This window comes from Calidris pugnax, unplaced genomic scaffold (genome assembly GCF_001431845.1).
Source record: "Calidris pugnax isolate Ruff unplaced genomic scaffold, ASM143184v1 scaffold41, whole genome shotgun sequence".
NCBI classification, from domain to species: domain Eukaryota; kingdom Metazoa; phylum Chordata; class Aves; order Charadriiformes; family Scolopacidae; genus Calidris; species Calidris pugnax.
Window position 1 is genome coordinate 345,045 of NW_015094509.1, and position 27,737 is coordinate 372,781.

The window sequence follows — 27,737 nt, forward strand, 5'->3', positions numbered from 1 at the left end:
TTTCTTTGGCTCAGTCCAAAAATGTAGCCTCTTAGGAGGTGAAATGTGATGAAATAAGGGAATTGTTTAAATGCAGTCAATAATGCCACAGCGCAAGAAAATAACTGTAGTGTTTCCAATTAGAAATGAGGATGGAATCTGGGTGAGCAGGGTATAAATACTAGATTTGGGACTGGGCCGGAATACTGGGGCTAAAATTCATAAACTAGTCAAGGGTGTAATGGGATCTTCTAATCATTCACGCTGCCAAATGGTACATTTTCATGATACTCCTTTCCTTGACATCTTACAAGAGTGAGTACTAGCCGCATCAGTGGCTATGTCTACATTAGCAGGTAGCATGGCATGGTAGGAACACATCACAGCAGCTGGTGCTGACTACTTCAGCACCTATGCATATTGTAGGGGAAGGAAGCAGAGGGTTACTTTAGAATACATCTCATCTTCCCCCTGTATTGAAAGTTCCTATTGCACATGGAGTTTGAAGATGTCTGAAGGAAAGTGTCCATGAACGTTTGCTTCTTCAAACCTGGGCACCCCAGTGGGGTCTGTCAGGAGATAGATCAGCTTCTCTTTGTGTCTCATAGGTGAGTTTATCTCATACGGGTAACTCCACCATTCATACATGTAAGACCACCCAAATGGAAGTTGGGCTTATTTTGCACTTACACGTTGTGTTACTGCTGCGTTGCATGGGACATTGTTTAGGTTGATGGTTAAACTGTCTCCTTCCCATGGGTTGGGTCATCACCTGATCAAAGGCACTGGGGAAGGGAGAGGACCTACTGCAGTCAGTTTGAGGAAGCCCAACTGAAATTTCAAGTTTTCCTGTGTAATCTTTTGTCTGAGAAAGAAGGCAGAAGCACTAACGTTACTCATGTCAACACCGTTGATATTTTCCCCTGATCCTCCAGAGATCCAGGGCCTGGGAAGGTTTGGACTGGCAGGAGTCAGTTGACTTTGAATTCTGGGAGAACCAGCAACTGCATTTTCAGCAGTGGAGAACACTGTCTACCATGAGCTGACTTCACCACCATTGGTGACTCCACCACATTGACTCACTGTCAAAGTGAGCCTCTTGACTGCTGAAGCTATCAGACCTTCACAGCCCAGGCTCTCTGCCCTAGCTCCTGGTTGCCATGCTACAGGTGAGCAATGTACTGCAGCTCATGGTCAACATTTAAAAACAAACAAACAAGCAAACAAAACACCATTAAAAAACCAAACCAAACAAAAAAAAATCCAAACCTGACCTGAAGAAATGGCTGCTGAAGAAAGACAGCAAAAGTTTTCAAACAACAAAACTTAATTACCTGAGAGAACTTATACCACCTTGCCTTGAGGAAAGACAAATCTGAGAGAGGGCGAGAGGTCCTCGTATATGGGTGCCTCTTGGGAACAAGGCCTGCAGCCTCTCCTCCCGTCACCTGCTGGGCTGACAGAGCAGTTCACAGAAAGATAGTCTTTGTCATTAACATCAAAGAAATAGCCAACTCCTGATGTTGAAAGGGAACTGGCACAGAAATATTTTGGGAGAGGTGCAAATTAAAGGACACCCTTGTCTTAGGACTGTGCATGTATACAAAGCAACCCTATGTACCTGAACCAAAAATCTTGCCTGTGCCTTTAACTGGGAAACATCTGTTTCTGTGCAGATAGTTTTGGATCTAAAGAGAAGTCCTAAATAACTTATAAGAAATGGGATGCAGAGCTTTTTTTTTTTTTTTTCCTTCAAATGCCACGCAGGTCTGGAGTTGTTCTGCAGATGATCTAAATTACTTTGACGGTTTGTAGCAGCACATGAAATATTTGTAGCTAAGGAGAGAACTAAAATGTAAAGGCTTGGTGGGATACTGGAGCTGTCCAGATAGATGCTTATCCTATTAGTCACTTACATAGACTCTGCTCACTTCTATTTTAGAAAGAAAATGGTTTTCGATTTCCATTTGTTTCTGGGACTACTTTTGTGTTTACATTTGGAAAACTTTTGAGTATATTGTATCTTTCCACTTATATTTAGGCTGAGGTTTTATATGCTGTTTTAGATGAAAAAAAAAATCATTCATTTGTGAACATACGAATTCACACACTTGCAGGTTTACTAATGAAGATAATTATATAAGTATTTGGTTATGCAGTAGAACATGGGCAGGCAAGCAAAGTGTAATCCTGAAGGGCTTTGGCTTGCAGAATATGGTCTTGGTGTAAGGTCAGTCTGTTAATGGCACAGTACCCATATACAGGAGAAGATACAAAGGTTAAGCTATCGTTAAGTGGCTTATATTATTAGCTCCTTTCGTTTCTTTCAAGGCTTCGTCAAGCAGACAGTGTGCACAACAAGCCCTGTAATACTCAAGTCCTTTTAGATCTCCTTGGAGTCATTTTTGAGGCTTGACTGGGAACAGTTACTGAATAAAGGAAAGCTGACTTGTAGTGAGTAGAAATAAGAGAAGGAAATATTTAATCTTTCAGAATGCTGTGCATAAGGCTTTCTGGGCTGTTGCATAAAATATGACTGAAAAATATAGTATGCCCTATCCCTATGGGGACAGAACAGATCTCCACAGCCCTCACATTAGTGATGGCTGACGTGGTATATACTTCAGCACTTCATGGCTGCAGAGTTCATTACTTAAATTGAAGCCAGGTGCCTTGTACTGCTAACCCCACATCTTGTCTTATGCTGACCTTTATATTACTTGTATTTAAACAAGTACAACTATACAGGAGACTACTCCTGAAATAAAAGACTTCTCTGCCAAATCTAGGGTAGCTGGACAATACTTTAAAAAATACAATGGTCAATGAAGATCAAGGGGAAATTATAGCCAGCGCCTCAGTTTAAGGTCTTCTTCTATTAAAAGAATTGGAAAATTTAAATTTAAACACCGAATGAAAATCAAATCTCACGTTGATTGGTCAGTTTCATTGATATTGTCTCTTTTTGGACTGCAGCTTAACTTTGGAATGCCAGGTGTCTCTGTAACAGAAAAAACTGCAAAGATTTATGCACAGTGTTATCTCTGCACGTAATGTGTAAGTTTCAAGGTTCCTTTTCAGTGTTCACAAGTCAGTACGAGTTATAGGATGTCCTGCATTTCCCAGAAATGAAGAATCCTTCCTTACCGTGACACCAACATTAAAAATGCATTTAACAATGACTTTGCCAATTAATTCCTCCTTTCCCAGCTACACAATAAAAATCTCTGAAGGTTAGATTTGATTTACAGGTGCAAATCCATAGTTACAGGTGGTTTCTATGCCAGTCTTGCAGGAACTCTGGAAAGTTCCTATTTATAATCACTCTTCATCTGCTGTTCTTGCACTGATTCATTAGTTTCACCATTTTCTTTGTCCTGTAACTGGGTAATCGGACCAATTAAAACATTTGCTTTCTCAACTAGTACCTCTTCATACCTCTTTTCTCACAGAAACTGTAAGAGCATTTAAATATGTCTGTGCCCTTTCAGTCTCACCACCGGAAATGGCACTTAGCTGAGCGTACCATAATGGTAAAGACACAGCACAACTCTGTGATTACTAGTAGTTGCAGCGGTTTCCTAGCAGTAGCAAGGGTCAAAATATCAGTTGAAAAAATATAATGAAATACTGAAAAGTACCATCCAAGAATACTGACAGTCTGAGACACTTGGGAAAAAAATGTTAATTTTTAACTGAGTAGGTTTTCATTCAAGTGGAGTTGTAATTCAGTGGTGCATTTAGAGAACACCACAAATCTAAACTCAACATAATTGAGACAATAACTTTTAAAATTATTTTTAACTCTTTGTGATGCACAGAGAAGAAGTATTGGGCTCCATACTATGCTCTTTTTCCAGATTATTTTATATTCTATTAATTAAAAATTAAATGTTTTACACTATTTTGAGATCAAGCCACTGCAAACAAAAGGAGTGAGGAAAAGAAAGTATTATTTTGATATTACAGATGTAGAACTGAAAGAGAATAAAATTACTTTGAGTCACAGAGAACTGTGGTAAAAGAGGAGAGAAATTAAATTTAAGTCTTGAGTGACTCAAGTTTATATTTTACTCACAAGACCAATCTTTTCCTTAAAGTTTAATATTGAACTCTTTCATGATGAAATTCAGTTAGCCCATATACAATCAATCATGATCTTTGTATGAGTGAAATGGGGCATGTAAAAAAGGAATTAGAGAGAGAAAAATCCACCAACCAGTAAACCCAATGCTAGGATAAGGAGAAATATTAACAGAGATTTTTAGTAAAAAGAAGAAAGCATGTAGCCTGTTTTAATAGTGAGTTGAGAGCAGTGTGGAGTAATGGTGGAATGTTAACATGTTTGCTTACTTTCGTGTCAGGTTTAAAATGAGATAATTTCAAAAAACTTCTGATTCCAACAACCACATTATGGTCAGTTGTCATCCAAATATGGATTGGAAAAAAAAAAAAAAGAACATTAATGATTTTTTTAAAAAGTAAATATGCATGAGATGCAAGATAAACAGGAAAGTGCAGGAGTTAAGCTGTCTGTCTCTTAAGTTATTTGAGTTACAGCCAGAATGTTCTTTGTTTATCTCCCAGTAATATCTAAGCTTCTGTAGGACCATGATAGCAAATACTGCAACACTGGCAAATAAAAGCTAAAAGTCTTAGGGAAGTTTCGTGACAAAGCCATTTACTACACTTGCTTTATTGTCCTTTTTTTTAAATTTTATTTTATTAAATGAAATGTAACATTTTCTGGATTTCCTTGAAACCCGGAAAATTAAATTTTAATGTATTAGGTCAAGAAATTTAGAAATATTGAGATTTTAGTTCAGTGGTAATTAAAATATGACCAAGAAAATTATTTATTTGGAATTACAGTTCGGGCTTTGAAACTAGTGAAGTAAAAGAACAGTAGCTGAATATACCATTTGAGACTTTTAAAAGATCCTGCCTATTCAGTATATATATGTTAACTTTGGGGGAAGGAGAGAAAAAGAAAATCAAGAGCAATGTCATTGTCTAAAGACTAATATTCTGATGCTGTCTATTCCAGATCTGTTGCAGAAGCCACAGAGGTTGATCTCAACATGAGAGTTGGATTGCACACAGGCAGGGTGCTTTGTGGGGTCCTAGGTCTCCGAAAATGGCAATATGATGTCTGGTCAAATGATGTGACTTTAGCTAATGTGATGGAAGCTGGAGGACTGCCTGGGTAAGTCTGAGAAAGAATCACAGAAAAAGAAACAGAAACCTGTATGGGTGAAGAATTTATTTCCTTGTTTGGGGCTTTTGTAATGGAATTGCTAGCGATAAGAAGGGTTGTGCTCAGCAAGAGCAATCTATGTATTATGTGATTTTATACTGTGGAATTCTCCAAATGATCTTGATATTTATGTTAGTAATAGGTTAGATTAGAAGAAAAACATATCCGAACAAAATCTTTATTATAAGGTGCCAAATATAAAGACTAGGAATGAGGCAATGCTAGGAATGTAGGAATGCTAGACTTTCACCATTTTGTGTTATAAAAGTAAAAGCCTCTAGTTATTCTAGGAAATTTTTAGCCTTGCACCACTACACATGTGGGATGTGTGTGCCTTACTCCTTCTACATTCCAAGATTTCCAACACTAGTAGTGTGCTATAGAAAAAAATACCTCTTTATGAACTCAAGTATTGATGGTTTGTGTGCAAGCGATAATGGTAGCACATAAACCTGCATGAGGCACGACCTGGAATTTTAAGTAATCCTTGGACAGCCTTGGACCCAATTGAGATACACATGCACATGTTCACACGTGTGCTTTTGTCTGCAACTCACCTTTGGTCTAGGACAGAATCACAGAATCGTCATGGTTGGAACTGAGTCCAACCTTACATACACAAAAAAGTCTCAGGCACTAGGGCATGCCCTGAAGTGCCACATCTACACGTTTCTTAAATCCCTCCAGGGATGGTGACTCCACCACCTCCCTGGGCAGGCTGTTCCAGTGCCTGACCACTCTCTCAGTAAAGTCATTCTTCCTAATATCTAATCTAAACCTCCCCTGCCCCAGCTTCAGACCATTTCCTCTGGTCCTGTCACTATTCCCTTGGGAGAAGAGGCCAACCCCCACGTCTTTCAGGGAGCTGTAGAGGGCAATGAGGTCTCCCCTCAGCCTCCTCTTCTCCAAACTAAACACGCCCAGTTTCCTCAGCCTCTCCTCGTATGACTTGTTCTCCAGACCCCTCACCAGCTTGGTGGCTCTGGGACCTACCATCCTCTGTTGGATTTTCACAAGACCATAATTTGAACAAGGGGACAATGGCACTTCTGAATTTTTGTGGTTGAGTGAATTTCCGTCTATTACATATGTCTGCCTTTTAGACAATTTTGGCAGCATATTTTTTATGTTCCTTACCATAAGGCTTTCCAGTGAAAGAAATATGAACACGTTTGATAGTGGAAAGGAGTAATAGCTTTCCAGGTGTCTTCTGTGAAGACATTTCAAATGTAAGGGATCTTTTGGGAGAAAAAGTGAAGGCAGTTTTGGGGATAAGAAAACTCATGAATAGTGTCAAAGATGTATTTTCTGGCAAAACAAAGTGAATTAGAAATCTGCCTACAAAACAGAGTGAGTAAGTGAAACACGTCAGAGATGTGAAGGAGAACAGAAAAAGAAGTTTTTCCTTCATGCACAGGAGAGATTCAGATTGTGTGAAGTCACAAATTTCAAACAGTAGGATGTTTTTCCAAGAAGGCAGTGAGGTAAACGCTTAAGAAAGCCACACAATGTGGAAGATGATGTGCAGACTTTCACTTTCTACAAATCAACAAATTTGCAAGTGTTTGGACAGTCAACAGTTATCTTTCTGTTCAGTCTGCTCAAGTTTAGAAAATGCCTGCAATAGAAATATTTCTATGTTCTGTTTGACTGAAACAACAAAACATTTTTATGTCAAAAACAGGGCTTTGCATATAATTTGACCTCTTTATGATCTTCCGCACAGGAATGTATTTTAGTAGCAACTAGCTCATAATGTGTCTTTGCTTTAGACAACAATGTCCAATTTTTCTCCCCAGCAAAGTTCACATAACAAAGACCACCTTAGAGTGCCTAAATGGGGACTATGAGGTAGAACCAGGACATGGTCATGAAAGGAACAGTTTCTTGAAGAAGCATAATATTGAAACATATTTTATTGTACCATCTCATCGTAGGAAGGTAAGACCCACAAATTCTAGCTTATTCTGTGATATATGTTCATAATTTAAGAACTATTCTGTGATATTCTGAAAGCAGAGGCAATACTGGTATTTCTTATTTCAAAAAGCTCGTCAACACTTGAAATGAGATCTTTTGGTTTTGACTGAGATGGGAATGCGAAAAAAAAGCTAACCTTGAACATTACATAAAGATGATCACTTTACTTTTGAAGCTTAAAAACTTTTTCTATTTAACCCCCCCCGAAAGAAAACTGTTGTTTTATTCAGGTTCTGTAATCATTCTATTAGAAATTATATGATATGTTACTCCAAAATTTTAGTTCACTCTTCCCTTTCTTCTCCTTTCAAAAGGACGCTTTAGAATATTAATGCTCACAGCTTGGCTATTTTTCTTCTAGTTTTTTTTACTCTTTCATTCCCATACTCTCCTGCCATTTTGCTCAGGATGTCCTAAACGTCTCTAGAACTGCTTGTGATACTAGTGGCTCCTTTAACTGGGCCTGGAGGATTCTCCAATGAATAGATGCAGAAAAACTAGTATTTACAGACATGTCATACTCGCAACAAAAGTTAGTGAAATGAATTCAGAACTCATTGAACTAACTTCCCCTGGAAGTCTGGAAAAGCTGCCATGTTGCCAAGCTGTACAACACAAGCCCTTTTATCCAGGTCAGAGGAAGAGGCTGCAGTCAACCATCCTGCTTTCGAATGTATATACCACTGTACCACGGATCAGGTATTTATGCTGAAGCTGAGTAAATTTTCTAAGATTATAGCAACAAATAATATATTCTCTGTCCAAAACATGCATGTTTTTTTCTCCTGCTACATTGAGCTGCTCATGACAAATTCAATGTTTTCCTTGCTTGCTCTGCCACCTCAGACTCCCACAATGATTTTGGTCATCCCTTTCTTATCTCAGCTGCCCATCCCTCCAAATTTTCTTGAGCTCTCTTCTCCCTTCAGCTTCTTCCTTTTGTCAGACCCCTGGGGAAAGAGGAGTCAGCAGTGCTTTTGAGGGACAATAATATTTACTGCTCTTTTCTTTTTTTCGTGGAGAACAGAAAATTCGAAGTGTGGAAAGAATAAGGTAAGAGAAGATTTTAGCTCATTTGAGCAGGAACTTTATTTCTTAGATGTTGCTCAGGATTTAGCTACCCCTGATGGAGATGGATGCGACTCCTCGTTCTCACCAGATTTTCAGGATAAGAAGAACAGAGGCTCAGCAATGTGATGGTAATATCTTGAGTCTCAGCATGGGGTGAAGATGGTGACAGTGGTTTTCCAACAGGTTTATTTGTAGTCACACCTTTCTTTCTTAACCAGACAGTGAGTTTAGGACAGCCTTTTGTTCAACTACAAAATGGATTCTTGAATCATAATTTAAACACATTCAGTCTGTTCCAACCTCTTCCACATGAAATGAAGCTTATCTTAGAAGCCATAACATTCATAGGCCAAGAGGAACTTTTCTGCTCTTTATCTCCGCCAGAGAACTTGAGATACAGACTTTTGCACCCTTCTTTTCTGAGATTTTGCCCAAACAAGTTTCACTCAGGGATTTGACCTTTAAAGGGAAAATTATAGTATCCACTTCTGAAACTAAGTATAAAAACAATACAAACAAGGTTTTAATGTCATGTCAAAGCTCCGTTCTTGAGGGTGTTAGTCAATAGCTGTTTGACAAAAATGTAACCGGTCATCTTGAATCCCATGCCCACAGTGAGTTTCTTGCTCTCAATTTGATGACTCAGAGGGTTTTTATGGAAATGTTGAGAGTCCAGTCACCAGGGGAATTTGATTTGGGAAGTGAAAACTCCTGCTGTTTTATCCCAGAAAGGGTGCTGCAAGGCTGTTTTTTTTTTACAAGACACTTCCTCTAAAGTGTCTTGTTATTGGAGAAATGGAGCGTTCTCATCCGCTGTGAAACCCATACAATCTCACATTTTGTTATTCTGCTGGCATATATGATTAGATTCAGTTTTAGGTAGTCTGAAAGAAAACAGGTGGAAAACCAGTGGACTAGACTGTTTTGGCAGTCAGCGAGAGATTTCTGGTGACTTTCTTGAAACCAGTATTAGTTCCTAAATTAATCAATCCAAACAAGAAAGAAAACATAAAGGGGGGGCGGGGGGGGCTGAATTAAGGTAGATATGTGGCTTATTGCTACTAGATTTGTTTCTCTTGGTTTTCTGCTGTTTTCACTCCTACAGCATTACGTGTAATTTCACTTCCTATGTTATTATCTAACATATTTCATTTCATACGGAGAAGAAAAATAGTTGAATTTCAGGAAATTATTGATAGGTTGGTGCACAGAGACAAGTCAAGAGGAAAGGGGATAAACAGGGTTATGACATAGAAAATGTCTTATGTCAACTCCACTGCATAAACCAGTGATTGAGGAACAAAAGCTTGACATTCACCTATTAAAATAAACCAGGTCAATGCATATTTAATGTGCAGTGATGAGAATCTACTACTGTGTGAGCACACATTTCTTCATCTTTGCAAGGTTGCTGAGAAACTACTGGTGACTGCTGAGAAACAACTGATTGATTTGTCAACAGCTACGTAAACCAAATGCCATCTTACCCATGGGTGTCACTGATGGGTTTGTGGAAGTGGCAGACGCTGCAATACAGCTTGGATAATGACATTAGCTCTCCAGTACGCATCAGTGGCTTGTCAGCCAAACTGGCAGAAAGAAACACTTCATGAATTTTACTGGTATTGACTTGCTTCTCCACTGGACTCACAGATCGATCAGCATGTCACTTTGCTGTTTGTCACAGTACATCACAGCTGTCCCCAGTCTTCATATACTTACATACTGATCCTTGGACCATAACCTACATAATAGTTACATTTACATTCAAAATAAACACCTGCTGCCCTTCTTGCCATTCAGGCGTTAGGCCTTCGGAGACATAGAAGGCTACCCAAGAAGAGCAGACCAGATGGAATTTCTTTAGGTGAATTCAAGTATCTGCTGGTTTAATACTGTATTGTTCCTCTGGAGCCTCAGTAGCTGAAATGCAGACACATTTTTTTATTCTTTATGCATCATCCCTGACATTAATATGAACTGACTTCAGCAGGTATGGTGCCAAGAGGAATGAAAATCAATGGTATGAGCAACAGATGGCCAAGAATCTGTTGAATATGAAAGGTAAATAGGACCACTTAAGTCTTTTAAAATTTTTATATATTTATTTAGAAGACATATACCCTGCGTACATCTATATTTGGTCTGACAGGAAGATCTTTCATCACAAATATCACCCAAGCCAAGAAAGGGAATAACAGTATAAGATGACTCATTCAGGTACCAGTTACATTTCAGATGTAAAAAAAATAAAATACTACCTTTTTAAAAAATCTTTTATTGAATCAGCTAACAACCACAATTTTCTGATCTGATCTGATTGCTAGTTTGTTGTATATCCTATTATGTGTGAGAGTACTTCTACGTGGCCACTGAGGGAATACTTTCCTTTCTGTTTTGTTACAGTTTTTATTTTGGTAGAGAATATATTAATCTATTATTACAATTATTGTTGTTGTTATGATGATGATGATGATGGTGGTGGTGGTGCAACAATTATGCATGTTTGACTGTATAACATGCAGCTTCTAAACAGATTTAAATAGTTCATCTGATTTCCAAAGGCATACAGAAATTTTTTGAATTAAATTAATTTTTTTTTGCTGGCCATCATAGTTAAAAACTTATGCAAATATGCTTTTTAAATATAGTACAAAATGTTATACTCTCTGACAAAGTTTCTAGTTCTGAAAATACCAGCACATTTCTTTTAAGTAAAGTTTAACTATGTCTTCACGATATTTCGTATTGATAGTAAAATTTAGAGTAATGTGACCAAAATATTGCACTGAGACAAGATTTGAAAAGTTTGATTAATGTAACTAGCCACAAGTCTGACCACATACGTGAATGTCTTGAACTTTTAAAACCGGTCTGATCCACTTACAGAAACAGATCTCTTCCTAATATATTAAATATTCACAAGAACCATACTCTATGCTTTAGACACATAGTCTGTTTCAAAATGTTCTAGCATTCTGAAGTATTGTAATTATTACTGTATGTGGATGCTTTTTCAGGAAAAAATAAAAAATCTAGGCCAGATCTGTTAATCTCAGAGTCTCTTAGAAGAACTTTATAACTCTGCTTAGATCCAGCTAGATAACTACTTCCATTAATGATTCCTTGGTAACCAACCTGACTGCTCCAGTTCCTACTTTCAAACTACGCTTAAAATTTAATCTGAATGTTTTTAATGGAGTGGGTCTGGCTTTCATCAAGATTCTTTGTTCTTTCATTGTCAGCACTTATGTCAGTCAAAGGATCTTTGCCTCAGTTTTGCAGCTGTCACAGCTGGCTCCCAGAAGCAGAGCAGAGGTAGTGAGTTTAACTGGACTGTCCACTTCTATAGTTGCTCTAGAAAGTATGATTCTCCAGTATAACACCTCCTAAGATTTGGCCACAAACTCAGTGAAACCAGGCAGTACTTGGGCTTATTTATTTGTATTTGTTGCAGCAATTCACTCTCTGATGGCACCTCTCTGGTTTTGAAAAGGTTCATTAATTTCACCAGCTGAGAAGACAGCCCGGTACAGACAATTAAGCAAAATTCCTAAGGAAATTTTACAGATACCAAGCAGTGGTCAGAAGTAGTCAAGTTTTTGTGAGGGGAAAGAATTCTCAGAACGTGTTAGTTTTTGCATTTACAGAAGTGGGTCTTCCAGCTTAAGGGAACCTGCTTCACTGAGTAACTTTGCCAACCCCAGACCTAGGACAAAGACATGCTATAGAACATTAACATGAAACAGTAGAGCTGTGTTCAGGAAAGGAAGTAATAGAAATTATGAAAATCATAAGGAAACAGTATAGATACAACTTACAAATTATTCTTATACATTCATAAGTGTGTCATGGATTTTACAGAATACCTCAAAAATAATCAATAATTAGCTTCCAATAGGTCCCTAACCACCATCTGCAAAACTTCTACTAATGTACTAGTGAGTTATTCACCAACTAACTGTGTATTCAAAGATATTAGTTATCTTTTATTTGTGGAAGGTAAATCGTATGGTATCTGCATCTGTTATTTGAATAGCACAAAGTGATGGACATTCATGAAAAGTCCACGAAAGTGATTTTCACATCTGTTTGCCCTTTGGAAACTGTTTCTCTGAAAAGGCTGACATTTCTCTTCCCTACCGTACCATGCACATAGAAAGCCATGTAAGGCAGCCTCAGAAGATCTTTTCTGTAGCTTGAGCAGGCCTGCTCTGTTGTCTGAAGTCCTTGAGTGATGCTATGACCACCCTGAAAATTCCAGGTGAAAGAGTCTAATGTTTTAATTTCTAAGTACTTGTTTAGTTATCCAGCTGAAAGGAAGTGGATGCTGGTTATTGGTTCGGCACTCTATCTCCTGCCTGGTTTGCTGTCTTGAATCATGCCCTAAATATTCCACCGCAGGGAGCTAAAATTTCAATTTCATTTTTGTCCAAAAAATAATTATAGCCAAAGAAAAATACCAGCAGTCTATTGAAATGAGAAGTTAAAGCAGTAGTTGAGGAAGAGGAGAGCACTTTTGTCAGTCTTCTGATTTCAGGAACTTTTCCTGTTGAAATCCAGTTGAAAGCCTGAAGGTTCAAGAATCTTCTCAATAAGCAAACACAGCTCAGGAACATCCTTTGGAAAATACTATTTAAAATGTAAAAACTCTTGCAAATGTCAGAAATATCTAGAGCAATTATCTACACACCGCACCTGTGACATAATTTATTGTGAACGGATTTAACAGATATTGTGATGGATTTAACAGCTCAAAAGGTTGATCAGTTAATTTCTTTGACTCATTATAAAATAGGCGGAAATTCAGTAACCTGAGATTTGTTCTAACTTGCAGGACAGTAGGTGCAAGGAAAGTTACAAAGGCTGTCACATCACTCTCATATGTTGTTTCATCAATCATAAACAGATGTGATTTTAAACTTACTACATTGCAGTCCAGTCACCAAGGAGTAACAAGAAAATAAACAAATTTTCTACCCCTCTGCTGCTTGAAAAGGCAATATTTTTTGCCTTGAAGTCCAACATCCCCCTCTACTGTTAATCAGCATAGCTTTGTTGCATGAAGCAGATGATCTGCCTTCTATGTTAAAATGAATTACTAGGCTCCATATCTTTCCACCACTAACCAATGCGTTTTGTCTGCTTATGTCTTTCCTGTGGCTGACTTGATGGTTTTTTTCCCCAGCATGAAATGAAATTTATGCAATATAACACAGAGAAAACAAGATATATTTGTGATGTCTTTTTTGCTTTGTACAGATGAAATTCGTAGTAGCTACATGTGCTTGCCTTTTGACTTCATTGGTGAATCACTTATACCTATGAATCATTGTTAGCCTGCTTCACAAGTATAACCACTCATATACAGTCTTGAGATGCTTTTTATCTTAATATATTAATATCTTAAGATTAATGTCTTAATATCACTCTCTTCTAACTTTTTAAAGTGAAGGAATTTGATGTATATAATCCATGTATTGCTAGGATTTTTGATAGCAGGTTGTTGGATTTTGTCTGATTTGACCTGATTAAAAGATGTCATCTTGACATCATCATGTAAACAGCAACAGAAAAAAAGAAGGCTACAGAAGGAAAAGAGTGAAATGAGTGAAGCAAAAAATTCCTGCACTTAATTCTTTTTAAATTCTTTTTAATTTGCTATTTTTATTCAAATTGAAGTTCCATCTATATATGAGGAAATTTCCTTCTCTGCAAAGTTAATTTGATTTAATCATTCTGGTTAGGTCTACATAAATGCTACGCTATTCTCAGATTCTCCTTTTTTCCCAAACTTGTAAAATTTGTGTTTTTCACACAGCACTTATGGCTCAGTAAATCCATCCATACAGCTAGCAGCTCCCTAGGATTTTTTTGCATCTGACTCTTCCAAAAATATCCAGTCCATTTTGGATCAAGAAAGTTTTCATGGTCATTCTAAGTTGTCAGCTTTCTGGACTAATTAATTCTGAGGATATTTTTACTTAAACGACCTTATGCTTACCAGTCCTTATGGAGTGTTGGTGCTCTGACTCCTAAACTCTAAGTAGTAATAGAAGAAGAGAGCTTTACAGTTAATGCAGGGCATGTGAAAACTTTTCCAACTGCTTAGACAAGCTGTCTCCTTTGCTAGTGCACAGCAAGCAAAAATGTATTTGACAAAATTATTCTCATTGCCCCAAGTTATGCATCTGAGTCCATAGCTGGGCACACACTGATGATTTCTGCTTTCAAATTGATGGCTACCTGCAGCTGCTGCTGCTGACATGCCTAGGAGATCCAGGGTGGACTTTGGTCTCAGTGGCTGACAGCTCCTACTGAGGAACTTAACTAGAGATCTGAATGCCTAACTTGGTCATTTCAGGTTTTAACACCTCAGATATCCCTTAGCAGATCTGATTTAACAGCTAGACACACCGCCTTTTGATGGAAGCTCTAGCTTGTAGCTGGACAGGGGCTGATATGTGCCTGAGACTTTCATTGCATAAGTTGTTGGAATCTGTGCACCCTGACACTGGAAATAGACTGCTTGTGTTATCGCCCAACAAACACAGTCAGAGGAATGATGCTTGTGTTGCAGAGAGTGTTGCTCTGTATCTTTAGGATTGTTTCTGCAGTTGCTCTGAAGCTGCTGGTACATCATCATCAATGTAACAGCCTGCAGCTTGGGCTGTCAGTGAGGGTGGTATTAGTTCTGTGCTCTAACATTGTTCTCCTCTCTTCTTTTTCTTCCTTCAGAAATGCAGTCTGTAGAAGGGAGAAACATGGGGCACTGATATAAGATTTTCTCTGTTATCAATCTCCTACAGATTGTTTTAGTCTTCACAGCTGCTAAAAACTTTTCCTACATGAGTGTCGAGAAAGTGGCCACACCATTCTGAATGTTAAGAGCCTGCCTTATAGACGCTGTATTATTTACTGGTAAAAATCCCTAATATACTTCCCTGACAGATAGCTGAGATGTGATAAGCAAAGTGTATCATAAGGGCAGCAGGAAAGGGTGGAAAATAAAACATCTGATGATTTTAACTGCAAGAAGAAAAAAATTGAATAAGATTTGCTCACCTATCTCAGGGTAAAATGGCTTGTAGATAGCAATGGAACAAAGACTACTGCCAAGGGGCATGGTCCTGCCTGCCTGAAGAGATAGAAAGCACAGAAAGACATAGTGCTACAGCATTTATGGTTTCTGTAAACATGTTTTGAATGTCATTAGTATCCTCTTTCCCATGCCATTTTAAGCACTGTGGTTGAATATAGTCAGGGAAACAGCAGCCTGGTGCTGTTTCTGAGAATCCTAGATAAGCACCAGTGAATCCCTTACCAGAGAATTACATGAGATTCAAACACAGTGGTGTTTTCCCAGAATTTTAATCAGCGCTTGTTTGTTTTCTGCATAAGGACGTTCACAAAGCTGTAGATAGTCTGGCTGCTTTCAGAATACTCTGTTAGAAAATCCCAGCTCTTAACCTTATTTGCCAGCTGTGTTGCAACAAACCTTTCCTAAAATTATGAAGCAAGTGAACAGTGAACAGAGTAAGAGATGATCCTGAGGGTCAAAAAGAAGTGTGAAAGTAAAATGCATTGACAAAATGAACTGGAATGACAATGCTGCCATCCAGCTTTCCTGTAATTCTGCCCTGGAACACGTTCAGAGAAAAAGCAGAGTGAAAGACATTGGGATTTGGCTGTTTGGTTTGGTTTTTTAAGTCTGTTTTAACAGTGTACTGCGTTTCTTGCCTTTATCAGAGCTTTACAGCAGAAGATGAGCTTATTAAATATTCCACTCAGAAGTTCTCTGTGTCAAAAATGTGGTTATGCCATAAAACTAATAATAAAAAAGGAACGTGATTTCATGAGATGAAAGTGGGAGAGAATTCCTTTGCTTGTATTTTTTACATTGTGTATATATACTAGTAGAATGGAAAATCCTCAGTCCCAGTGCAGTGTCCTGACCACTAGATTAAAAAAAAATACCCAAACAAACCAATTAAAAAAAAAAAGCCAAACAAAGAAAAGCTATATATATAAAATTATACATGATCTGAGAACTGCCAGCATGCCCTACTTGTGTGTATTTCGGTCCCCTTTGAGTGGTTAGGTTCATGGCCAGCTGTGAAGAATAGTAGCAATACGTGTTCCATACATTTTCATAGCATCGCACAGTAGCTGAATTTGGATGGGGTCATGTTGTGAAGCTCCCTCCTCAAAGCAGGGCCAGCTTCACATTGGAACTACTTTTGAAATTGCAGGTAGCTGAGTGCTGTGTGTTTCCCTGCCTGGAGGTTCTGAAGCCTCTCTGGGCAGCCTGCTCCCGTGCACGATCATCCTCACGGTTAAAACTTCTGTTCTTCTTTGCACCAAATAGGAATTTCTTTTGGTCCAGCCTATGTTCATGGCCTCTTGTGCTTTTATTGAGCATTTTTGGGATGAGTCTCCCTCTGCCTTCTTTCTACCACATGGTTCAACCTGTAACATCCGTGAATTCCCTTTTGTCTCTGGGTCTTAAAAAAAAAAAAAAAAAAAAAGCGGCAAAATGCAAAACTGAAGGGAGTTTCAAGAAAGTTGTTCATTTTCATGTACGCAAAGGGAGACTAGCAGTTCTAGAGGAATTATGGCTACATTAGGAAAATTTGTTAGGGAAGTACCTGCCCAAAAAGTATGTTTTAGCTGTTGGGAATGGTAACTCAAAAACTGATCATATCTGCCAAACTCAAGCCTAACAGCTATCTACTAGGTGTCCTTAGGAATACCTAAAGGATGATTAGTGTGTGAATATCCTCGTACAGTACCTTCTATGCAGTTATTGCAATACAGCAGTAAGTCTTCTGCCAGAAAGTCCTCAAAAGAAAGGGTTCATATTGGGAATCTCTTAATGGAGACTTTTGTTATACTGTCACTTATGAAATGTTTGCATGCTAGGTACACTAGCATCCTTTTAGATTCCAGCTGATGACTGTGCAATACAGTGCTGATGATGCTAGCTGGCTTCATCCAGGGAACAATAAAGCACATGTGCATACCTAGGCACCTTTCCACATTTGAAACATCACGTTTGTAACTTAGCCATCTGCTGATAAAAAATGTTTAGGTATTTCTACGCAAGTCATTTTTGTGTTTCATAGCCACAGTGTAACTGACTAACCAGAATATTGGTAGATCGATACATTGTACCCTTGATTCTCCAGAAAATGCAAGTGCATAACTCTAAGCATTTAAACAGCATAGCTAACCAATACCTGAGATGCCATTCAGAATTTAAGCAGTATCATTTACCTTCTCCTTCTAAATTTAGGTATCCATGAAAACATGCATTGAATTGATGCTTCCAGTTTAATTTCTTCTTCATTCCTTGATCATTGAATTAATAAAGCTGTTTTAGTAAATCATAGTATTGTTAAGACTGAACAGCAAATCCTCACTGCCATTTGTGGGTTTTAGAGCATTTGAATAAAGTTTTTGGAGTGTGATTTGCTCTGTCTTTTTTACCTAGGAACACTGAGACAAATCCTCTCTGCTTCTTTATTTTGCTGTTCCAGAAAAGATTAATTTTACAAGCTTAAATTCCCATACTGTGGTGGCATGGGATCCTTCCACATTTCCCATTTATACATTCCACATGCCAAAAACATGAGTAAGATTGGTGTAAATACTGAGAAATAAATCTGTGAAAACATCTGAATATGTGCTAGGGGTTTTACTAAGGTCAGGAAGAGTTAAATGCATGCTTAACCAAGAAAATATTTGTCCTTTCTGAACTGGGAACTCCATGGTAAAAGTAATATAAATACTATATATATATAATATAATAAATACCCAACTCTTTAAGAATATTTCTCTGTGGTATAACACTTCTTGCTTTGAACAAATAAGATGTAAGATACAACCTAAATGCCTCACAGCCTGCTTTTAGGGCATGTATATAAGTGTATCTTTAAAGCAAAAGCTATCCTTTTCTGATTTTAATGGGCTTACCAGTGGCTGAAGTAGCAAAATAAGGAAATAAGAAAAAAACCTGAAATTATATTTTTTAATATCAATTAATGAAAATGCTGATTTCCTCCATATATTTTTCTGTACTTTTTAGAATTTACTTTAATGTAAAAGAAATACAAATATTGCCTCTTTTATGAGCTTGTCATTAATATACCTTTTTTATAGTCTACATTTCTATGTAGAAAACAGTTCCCAAAATGTTAAGTATATGTTTAAATTCTGTCTGTTCAATAGGTTCTTTATATCTCAGGTTAAAAAAATATGGAGTAATCTTCATCTGCAAATAGGTGATGTTTATCAAAAGCCATTGCTTCTTGATTAGAATATTGCTTTTTTCTGAGCACTAAATGGTATAAATGTCTGCACATATGTACGTCTGCATGGGGATGTAATGATACAGTTATAAATATTATTTTTCTGACCAACAGATCTTTCCTGGACTGATTCTCTCAGACATTAAGCCTGCCAAAAGAATGAAGTTCAAGACCGTCTGCTACCTGCTTGTTCAGCTCATGCACTGTCGTAAGATGTTCAAAGCGGAGATCCCTTTCTCCAATGTCATGACATGTGAGGATGATGATAAGGTAACCCATGTAGGCTCTTTGAGCAACAGTTCCAGACCTGCATCAAGCAAACCTGCTCTGAGAACATATAGGGTGGCCTGACGTGGTAGAGGAGTTTCTGGTGTTCCTGCTGGAGCTAGAGCTGTCTGAAGCCAACAGTCTCTCACAGTAAAGGCGAAACTTAATTATAACAGGCTTCAAATTTGGAGGTCCTCTTGAACAATCCAGCACAGGTGGCCTATGTGGCATCTATTAATGGCTTCCTTCCCAGGAATTAAGAGTTTCTGAGGCTTTTTCTGCAGTTACCAAGAGCTGTTCTTTTGCATCATGAGTCCATCATGATCTGAAGTTGATGGCAGCAAATGCAAAACATAATAATTTTGTATCTCTAGTGAGTTCTCTAAAAAATTATGGGCAACTGATTAGCCAAAAGACCTCAGTCCCTAATATAAATCCTAAATACAAAAGTCCTTACAAAGAGAGGTTCCCTGCCCATGGCAGGACGGTTGGAACTCGATGATCTTGAAGGTCCCTTCCAATCCGAACCATTCTGTGATTCTGTAAGTCCCCAATACAACTATGAATACCACTTTCTTGAATGGTTTGTAATGCCATAACTCAAAAGTGCTTTAAATACTAGTAGTCTGGTTTCCTTTCTTTTCTTTGTGTGAAGAAAATTACTCAGAAATGTATGAACAAGCTTTTGAAGAGTTGCTCACTCCATTTTCTTCGCCAGCAGGTGGCAGTATTACATAGGTCACTCTACCAGCACCCCAAAGCAGGGCCTGTGTGCATTGGAATCATTATTTCATCTCGGCTGATTGCTCCACCTTTCTTCATTTGCTTGTTCAATAATATACATTTATTGAAGATTCAGGCTAAATCTTACTTTCAGAAAGCATTCTAAGTTTTATATTTTGGATTATACATGTGCTGGTGTTTCTTCTGCAGGAAAATGGGAGAAAAGTCCGTCAGTTAATTTAAAACAGTTTCAGTGAAGACTATCAGAAACTCCAGATTTGATTTTGAAATTGACTATGTACAAGGCTTTCCAACTGTGAATTAGTACTGATCTTTGAGTATTTAAAAAAAAATAACTCACACATTCTTTGAAGCATATGCAATACTGTACAATGTGTCTTGTGTAAATATATGTATAAATATGGTAGTATATGCAGCAAATCCCAATATGGGGTTGCTAGGGATCTGCTGAAACTTTTCTTATGTCAAAACATTTGCAGTGAAGTGCTACAATGCTATCTTTAACTGAACCAGTTGTTCTGAGCTTTTGTACCTAATAGATAACATTTATTGTGGGGCATGATATATTATTTTAATATAAATACACTGTGTTGCAATGCAGGGTTTCTTCAGAGATATCAATCCTCAAATTATGTAAAACTGGCTAGAAAGGCTTTGAAGCCAGTACATTACTGTAGCAGACTTTTATTTAATTTCTGAGAAATAGAAATACTGGATCCTGACCACATATATGACATAATGTATAGAGCCAGCTAAACAGGACCTGGAAAGTTATTTTATCTTTGGTAAGGTCCATTCTTATTTACAATCAGAAAATTAAGGTATTAGTCAGCAGTTAACCCTTCCCAGTATTGATAAATATTCACATATAACATAAGTTATGTAAGCTAATGAACTGCTGTAGTTCACTGTTTGTTCACCGAGGATCTCATGAGAACTACTTCTTCTGGAATAAGACAAGAAGCCGCTGTTCCTGCAGAATTACTTAAATAGCTATTGCCACCTCTTTTTACCATCTGGTTTAAAAGGATATTTTGTAGTATACCCTTTAAAGAGTGGGCTATTAAATACTGACTGCTCTGAAGAGAGAAATTTTGTGTGCTTTTGCAGACAGACTCCACTGATTATATCCTGAGCCAACGTTATTCTTATCCCTGAGCAGACTTGTTATTTCATATGTTTTGAATTGTCTTCCTGAACTCTGCAGATGTTAGATTAAAAAAGTATTCCTTTAACTGGATAAAAAGAGTCCAACTTGCCTGAGCTTGGTTGTCAAAACTCTTCTGGGAAGTAAGGCTTGATCCCTTTTGAGGTGAACTGCTCAATGTCACCATTAGGTGACTTTTTCTTTTATGAGATTGGCCTACATCTTTCTCTGTGTTTAAACAACGCTGCATCTCGAAGAGTGTTTTGTGAAGGCTCTGATCCTTTCAGCGTGCTGGGGAATGGGCAGTCACACCAGTGCAGATCTAGCTGTAATGGTTTAGATTACAGTGCCATCAACTGAAAGTTACTGCCTGGGTGGCTGGAGATGCTGCTCAGCATCTTCAGAGTGCTCTCTGTGAAGAGTGAGATGGATTGACTAAAATCCCTTTCAGATACATTCTATGATAAATCTTTTTGCACTGAAAAGGACTAAGAGGGATTATCTTGACAGTTGTGCTATCTCAGCCATGGAGGAATTAACCACAGTAAGCCACAGGTTAGCTCTGATAATTTATTGTACTCCTCCATCTGGATCTGCAAGTGAACTTAAGGCATACCCAAGAGATAGGAACACTTGAGATTTTAGACCTTCTGAAGTCACATATGGTCATTGTGCATAAGGTTAAGGAAAATTATCTTTTCAAAATATATATTGATACCTAGACAGTCTTGGACACTAGGAGTGTGGTCCTAGAATCACAGAATGGTTTGGGTTGGAAAGGACCTTAAAGATCATCGAGTTCCAACCACTTTGCCCTGGGCAGGGACACCTCTCACTAGACCAGGTTGCTCAAAGCCCCATCCAGCCTGGCCTTGAACCCCTCCAGGGACGGGGCATCCACAGCTTCTCTGGGCAACCTGGGCCACTGTCTCACCACCCTCACAGTAAAGAATTTCTTTCTAGCATCTAATCTAAAACTCCCTTCTTTCAATTTAAAACCATTACCCCTTGTCCTGTCACTACAGTCCCTGAGAAAGAGTCCCTCCCCATCTCTCCTGTGTCCCCCTTCAGATACTGGAAGGCCGTCTCCCCGGAGCCTTCTCTTCTCCAGGATGAACAATCCCAGCTCTCTCAGCCTCTCTTCATGGGAAAGGTACTCCAGCCCTCTGGTCATTTTCGTGGCCCTCCACTGGACGTGTTCCAACAGGTCCATGTCCTTTCTGTGTTGAGGACTCCAGAGCTGGACACAGTGCTCCAGGTGGGGTCTCACAAGTACAGAGGGGTAGAATCACCTCCCATGACCTGCTGGCCATGCTTCTCTTGATGCAGCCCAGGATGCGGTTGGTTTCTGGACTGCAAACTCGCACTGCTGGCTCATGTGGAGCTTCTCATCCACCACCACCCCGAAGTCCTTCTCCTCAGGGCTGCTCTCCAGCCATTCTCTGCCCAACCTGAATTGTGCCTGGGATTGCCTGCACTTGGCTTGGTTGAACTTCATGAAGTTTGCACAGGCCCACCTCTCAAGCCTGTCCAGGTCACTCTGGATGGCATCCCTTCCCTCCAGCATGTCGACCGCACCACACAGCTTGGTGTTGTTGGCAAACTTACTGAGGGTGCACTCTATCCCACTGTCCATGTCTCCAACAAAGATGTTAAACAGCACTGGTCCCAGTACCGACTCCTGAGAAACATGACTCATCACTGATTTCCACTTGGACATTGAGCCATTGACCACAACCCTTTGGATGCAGTCATCCAGCCAGTTCTTGATCCACTGAGTGGTCCATCCATCAAATCCATGACTATCCAATGACCAGGATGTAGTGCGGGACAGTGTCAAATGCTTTGCATAAGTCCAGGTAGATGACCACCAAGTCTGTGTCAATATTGTAAAAGGCCAACAAATTTGTCAGGCACAATTTGCCCTTGGTGAAGCCGTGTTGGCTGTCACCAATCACCCCCTTATTTTCCACGTTTTAGCAGAGATTCCAGGAGGATCTGCTCCATGATCTTGCCAGGCACAGAGGTGAGACTGACTAGCCTGTAGTTCCCTGGGTATTCCTATTTTCCCTTTTCAAAAATGGGGTTTATGTTTCCCATTTTTCAGTCAGCCGGAACTTCAGCAGCCTGCCACGACTTCTCAAATCTGATGGAAAGCGGCTTAGCAACTTAATCCACCTGAAGTACCTCAGGACCCATGGATGGATTTCATCAAGTCCCATGGAGTTATGCACCTTCTGGTTCCTTAGATGGTCTAGAACCTGATCTTCTCCTACTGTGGGCGATTCTTCATTCTCATGGCCCCTGTTTTTGCCTTCTACAACTTGGGCAGTGTGGTTAGAGCCCTTGCCAGTGAAAACCGAGACAAAAAAGTCATTCAGTACTTCAACCTTTTCCATATCCTGGGTGACCAGCTCTCCTGTTTCCTTCCGGAGAGGGCCCACATCTTCCCTAGTCTTCCCTTTGTCACTGACCGATCTGTGAAACTTTTTCTCATTATTCTTGATATCCCTGATCTTCCCTTTGTCACTGACCGATCTGTAAAACTTTTTCTCATTATTCTTGATATCCCTGGCCAGATTTAATTTTGTCTGGGTTTTAGCTTGCCTAATCTGGTTCCTGGGCACTCTGACAGTTTCTCTGTATTTCACCCAGTCTATCCATCCTTGCTTCCAGCCTCTATAGGCCTCCTTTTTGTTTTTGAGCTTATCCAGGAGCTTGTTGTTTATCCGTGCAGGCCTCTTGGCTTTCTTGCATCATGAAAAGCCTGGTTATCTTATCTTCAAGCTATCCAGAGCTCTGTGTCTTCCATCAAGAAAAAAAATCTAATTATTTATCTAGGTAATGTCACATTGGTTGGAATCAAACTGATTGTTTCCTCAGTGGCAGAGAAGTATCAGGGCAGTACATTAAGACAATTTCTGCAGATGAGGATTAAAATTCCAGAATATAGTGGGGGTTTTCTCATCGATTTTAATGAGATCAGGATTATTGTTAAGGAGTTATAAGATGGAGATAAGATCTCTGTCTTTTGTAGTTGCTCTGCTTAACAAATTCCTCATCCTGGCTGTAAGCTTGAGATAATATGAACAGCAATGAAAAATTTCGATGTTAATATCTGTGCTTCTTTCTTTATCTGTGCTACAGAGGAGAGCATTAAGGACAGCCTCTGAAAAACTCAGGAATCGTTCCTCTTTTTCTACCAATGTTGTATACAATACTCCAGGAACTCGAGTAAACAGATATATCAGCCGTTTGATAGAGGCCCGGCAAACTGAGTCTGAGATGGCTGACTTGAACTTCATTACCCTGAAGTATAAGCAAATTGAGCGTGAAAATAAAGTAAGGGTTTTTTTTAATTATTTTTACTGATTTCACTGGCCATGAACCAGCAAGCATTGGGGATTTTGTTTGCTTTTAGACAATGTTTAAATTCTACTCACTATCTTTAAATAATTCTCTGGACTGTCTCTCAGCTAAAAGGGAGACATTATATCCAACTTCCATGGAAGCACTTGCAGGGGATAAAAAGAAAGATCATTATCTTGCTACTCATCAAGACACTCCCCCACAGAGTTACATATGCTGTGCTTTGGCCTTCCTTTTGCTTCTCCAAACTGCCTGACCTGCGTCACCTGTTTGATGCTGTCGGTAGCAATGTGTCTGCCTACTGACTTGTCTGGTCTGGACATGCGTTAATGGCAGGAGGATGCTTCCCTCTGCATATGTAACATGATAAATGCTGATCCCATCAATCCTAGAAGATATTAAAAAATCTTAAATCTCTGGGAAAGGTTGTGATCTTATGCCAGTGTGACTCTGCTGAAAGTAGTGGGTTTATTCCAGACTGATAAGCATATATATAAGCTAACAAAGTAGAGGTGTTTGTTCCTACCTTGTATGAGTTTTGTTTATAAATACAAATTGATTTAATTGAAAAAAAAAATGAAAATACTTTAGTTTATGTGTTCAAAAAAGCAAAAGTGTGATATGATTTTGGATTGATTTGGCAGTAACATGTATTTTTCCCCTGTAAGTCACTTAGTAGTCTAAGATCTCATGTCACTACTGTTTCAAGTCAGAAGTCTGTGTGCCACATTGGACTCAATTTCTTTAAAGTTTTGAGTATTAACTTTGATTTCAAGTTTCCACCGTGACTTATTATTTAATTGCAATCGTTCTCTATCAAAATAAGAAAGTCTTTTGTAAATGAGATTGAAATTTGGATCTTTTCTGAGAAAATGCATTTCCAGTGCTGAAAACTAAAGGACGATGGCTCAGTGGAATGAAAGACAGTAACTGCTCAAAATTGAGCCTATGTGTCTCATTAAGCAGCTGACTCCAGCCCGCCCATTAGTGTACTGTTCTGAGCCGCTGAGGTTACAGGACTCTTTTAAGGCAACACCAAGGTTTTTGGCCTTTTTTTTGATGAATAAGTGGAGAGGACGGAGTGCCACCACCTTCTGGTTCAAAATGGCTGAGTCATTTTTGCTCTGAAAGATAAACTCATGTCTGAGTCTCACACAGATTTTACTAGTTACAGGGTGAAAACTAAACAGCTAGGCAACAGGAGCAGCTGAAATAGAAGCCTGTCAAGGAAAATGTTGTGTAGGCTTGCCTCATCCTTTTGTGTGGGTGTGAATTAAGCAATGATTATTTGTATGCTTGTAAAATGGGTAGGGGCTTGTTTTGTTTTAGGCTAGAGTTCTTTCTTACTGAGAATAGACAAGCGTGGATGGCTGGGTGTGTAAAATGCTCACTGTCTTCATTTCTTCCTTTCTTTAATAGTACCACCAGCTTCAGGATGAGTACTTCACCAGTGCTGTAGTTCTCTCACTAATTCTAGCTGCCTTATTTGGCCTTGTCTACCTTCTAATAATACCACAGTAAGTTTCTGTCTTTTGCTATTATAATTCAAATTGGAACATCTTCAAGCGTCCTGCACAGGTCAAAACATTAATGTTTTGGAATGGGAATTAGCCCCCAGGTCAGTGTACCCTCAAACTGTTACCTCTTCCATTTGTCCAAAGGAGCCACATTTTGAGATCTTATTTACAACAATTCCTTAGCTGTTCTCTCTATTTTATTTTATTTTATTTTTTTTTTAATTTTTGGTAGAAGAATGCTCTTAGAAGACAAAATCACTGAAATCTGCTAAACTTATTTAAAGCTGTAATGTGCTAAACTTTTTAAAGCTGTAGCTGCACTACAAACAAAGACTGCAGCTTTTATAAACGTGTTTGTGCTGGTTTGGATGGGGTACTTCAGGTATTGATAGCAACATAGATAAAGCTATACAGAGCTTAACTGGAACTAAGTACTGAAGTATCCATCCAGATTTTTAACCCAAATTTATAGCCTGCATTGAGGTTTTTGGTATTGATTCTATCACTACACAAAATGCGTAGTTTGGCCATTCCCACATCAGTTGCAGTCAGACCTTTGCTGCGCTATTGTAGACATAAGCAAATACTCATGATGTATTTGGGGGTATCTGATGCCTATTTCTGAGTGATATAGTTTAGTGATTATTGATTTTGTCAATTCTATGTGAATGCTTACTAAATAAAACAAGAATTAATTTTCACTTTCAAGTCTATGGGTTATAATGAGTAAATAGAATTGTGTTCAACGTATAAAAATGATTAGTAATGAGCTTTTTCAGATGAGAATATCAAAACATTCAAAATAAGCTTCACTAACTTTTACTAATTATTAGGATTTCAATGGGAATAGTACTGGCCACAGGATAATGCTTTTGAAAATCCTGTTTTACATTCTGCTGTTTTCTATTCACAAATCCGCACTCAGAATAATATTTACACTTATATTCTATTATTTCTAATTGAAAGTTTGAGAAGCATCTTTTTTTACTCTAGTAAGAATGATCATCATTTAAATGTGTTATAGAACACTTTTCTTCTGAAGAATTCAGTCATTTACAAAACTAATCTAACTTCCAGACTAATGACCTCTTCTGACTAATTGAAGCATAGTTAAGAACTCTTTCACCTACGTTTAAAGTAAAGCCCAGCTGCAGTACATGGCAATTTAGAGCAGGAAGAGACAAAGAATATTAGTGTAGTTGAGACTAGAATGAATTTCCAAGAATCATATGGTATCATAGTTGGCAACCTTTCTGAAAAGTACTGTCACTTAAAACACAGTTTATGGTCTGACCTGACAGACACACAAGCTCCAGTTAGAACATGACCGCTGAAGGGCATGAAGATGGACTGGTTCATCGCTGGGTTAGTTAGAAAAGCCATCCACTGAATAGTCTTAAGTTCTCTCTTCCGGTGTCTGTTGGTTGTGGCTTCAAACAACCAAATTACTAGTCTTCTTGGCTCTTCCCTCGCTGTGACACAGATGCAATCATGAGCTAGACTAAAACTCTGGAAGTATTGCAAAATTTTCCCTCTCTACAGAACTTGGAGCTTTAAGTTGCTCTTTAGACTGCCAAAGTAATTATGACAAGAGAATGCAAAAGCCAAGACAAGAAGTGCAATGTGTTACTATAACAGGAGAAATTATAATAACAGTGTTTGACGTGTATCACAGTATTCCAAGGAGGAGGTTCAAAATTTAGAGACAGGAAAATGTTGTAAGAAAGGCAGTTGCTGCATAAATACACAGAAAGCAATGGGTTTGACATTCTCACAATTCCTATGATCATCTGAGCTGAACAGCTTCTCATCTAAAGACATATTTTATATCCCCAAAGGAAGTAGGTGAAAGTAAGGCTAAGTTCCTGTCAACCTAAGCTGTCCAATTATGGAGGCACATGTGTAGTGTAGCCACTAAAAGCCCTGATGATGAACCTTTCTGTTGTCTTATGCTGGGTTTATTTTTAAAAAACAATGTAGCCCTTTGTTACTAGTGCCAACTCAAATCTCTGTAAGGGTTCCACTCAGACCTAGTGTCAGTTGTTGGCTGTTGCTGCCTTAAAAGATGCTATTGCAATCATATCCCCTGCAATTTT

General features: G+C 38.6%; 1 protein-coding gene across 1 annotated transcript in view; it reads left to right on the plus strand.

Moving 5' to 3' along the window:
* Positions 1 to 27,737, plus strand: part of ADCY1 (adenylate cyclase 1 (brain)) — a 156,576-nt gene that overhangs the window by 100,443 nt on the left and 28,396 nt on the right. Inside the window, exons 6-10 of the mRNA XM_014965252.1 lie at positions 5,027 to 5,185; positions 7,036 to 7,177; positions 18,712 to 18,867; positions 23,903 to 24,097; positions 25,544 to 25,641. Coding sequence (XP_014820738.1) covers positions 5,027 to 5,185; positions 7,036 to 7,177; positions 18,712 to 18,867; positions 23,903 to 24,097; positions 25,544 to 25,641 — 750 coding nt within the window. The remainder of the gene's footprint in view (positions 1 to 5,026; positions 5,186 to 7,035; positions 7,178 to 18,711; positions 18,868 to 23,902; positions 24,098 to 25,543; positions 25,642 to 27,737) is intronic.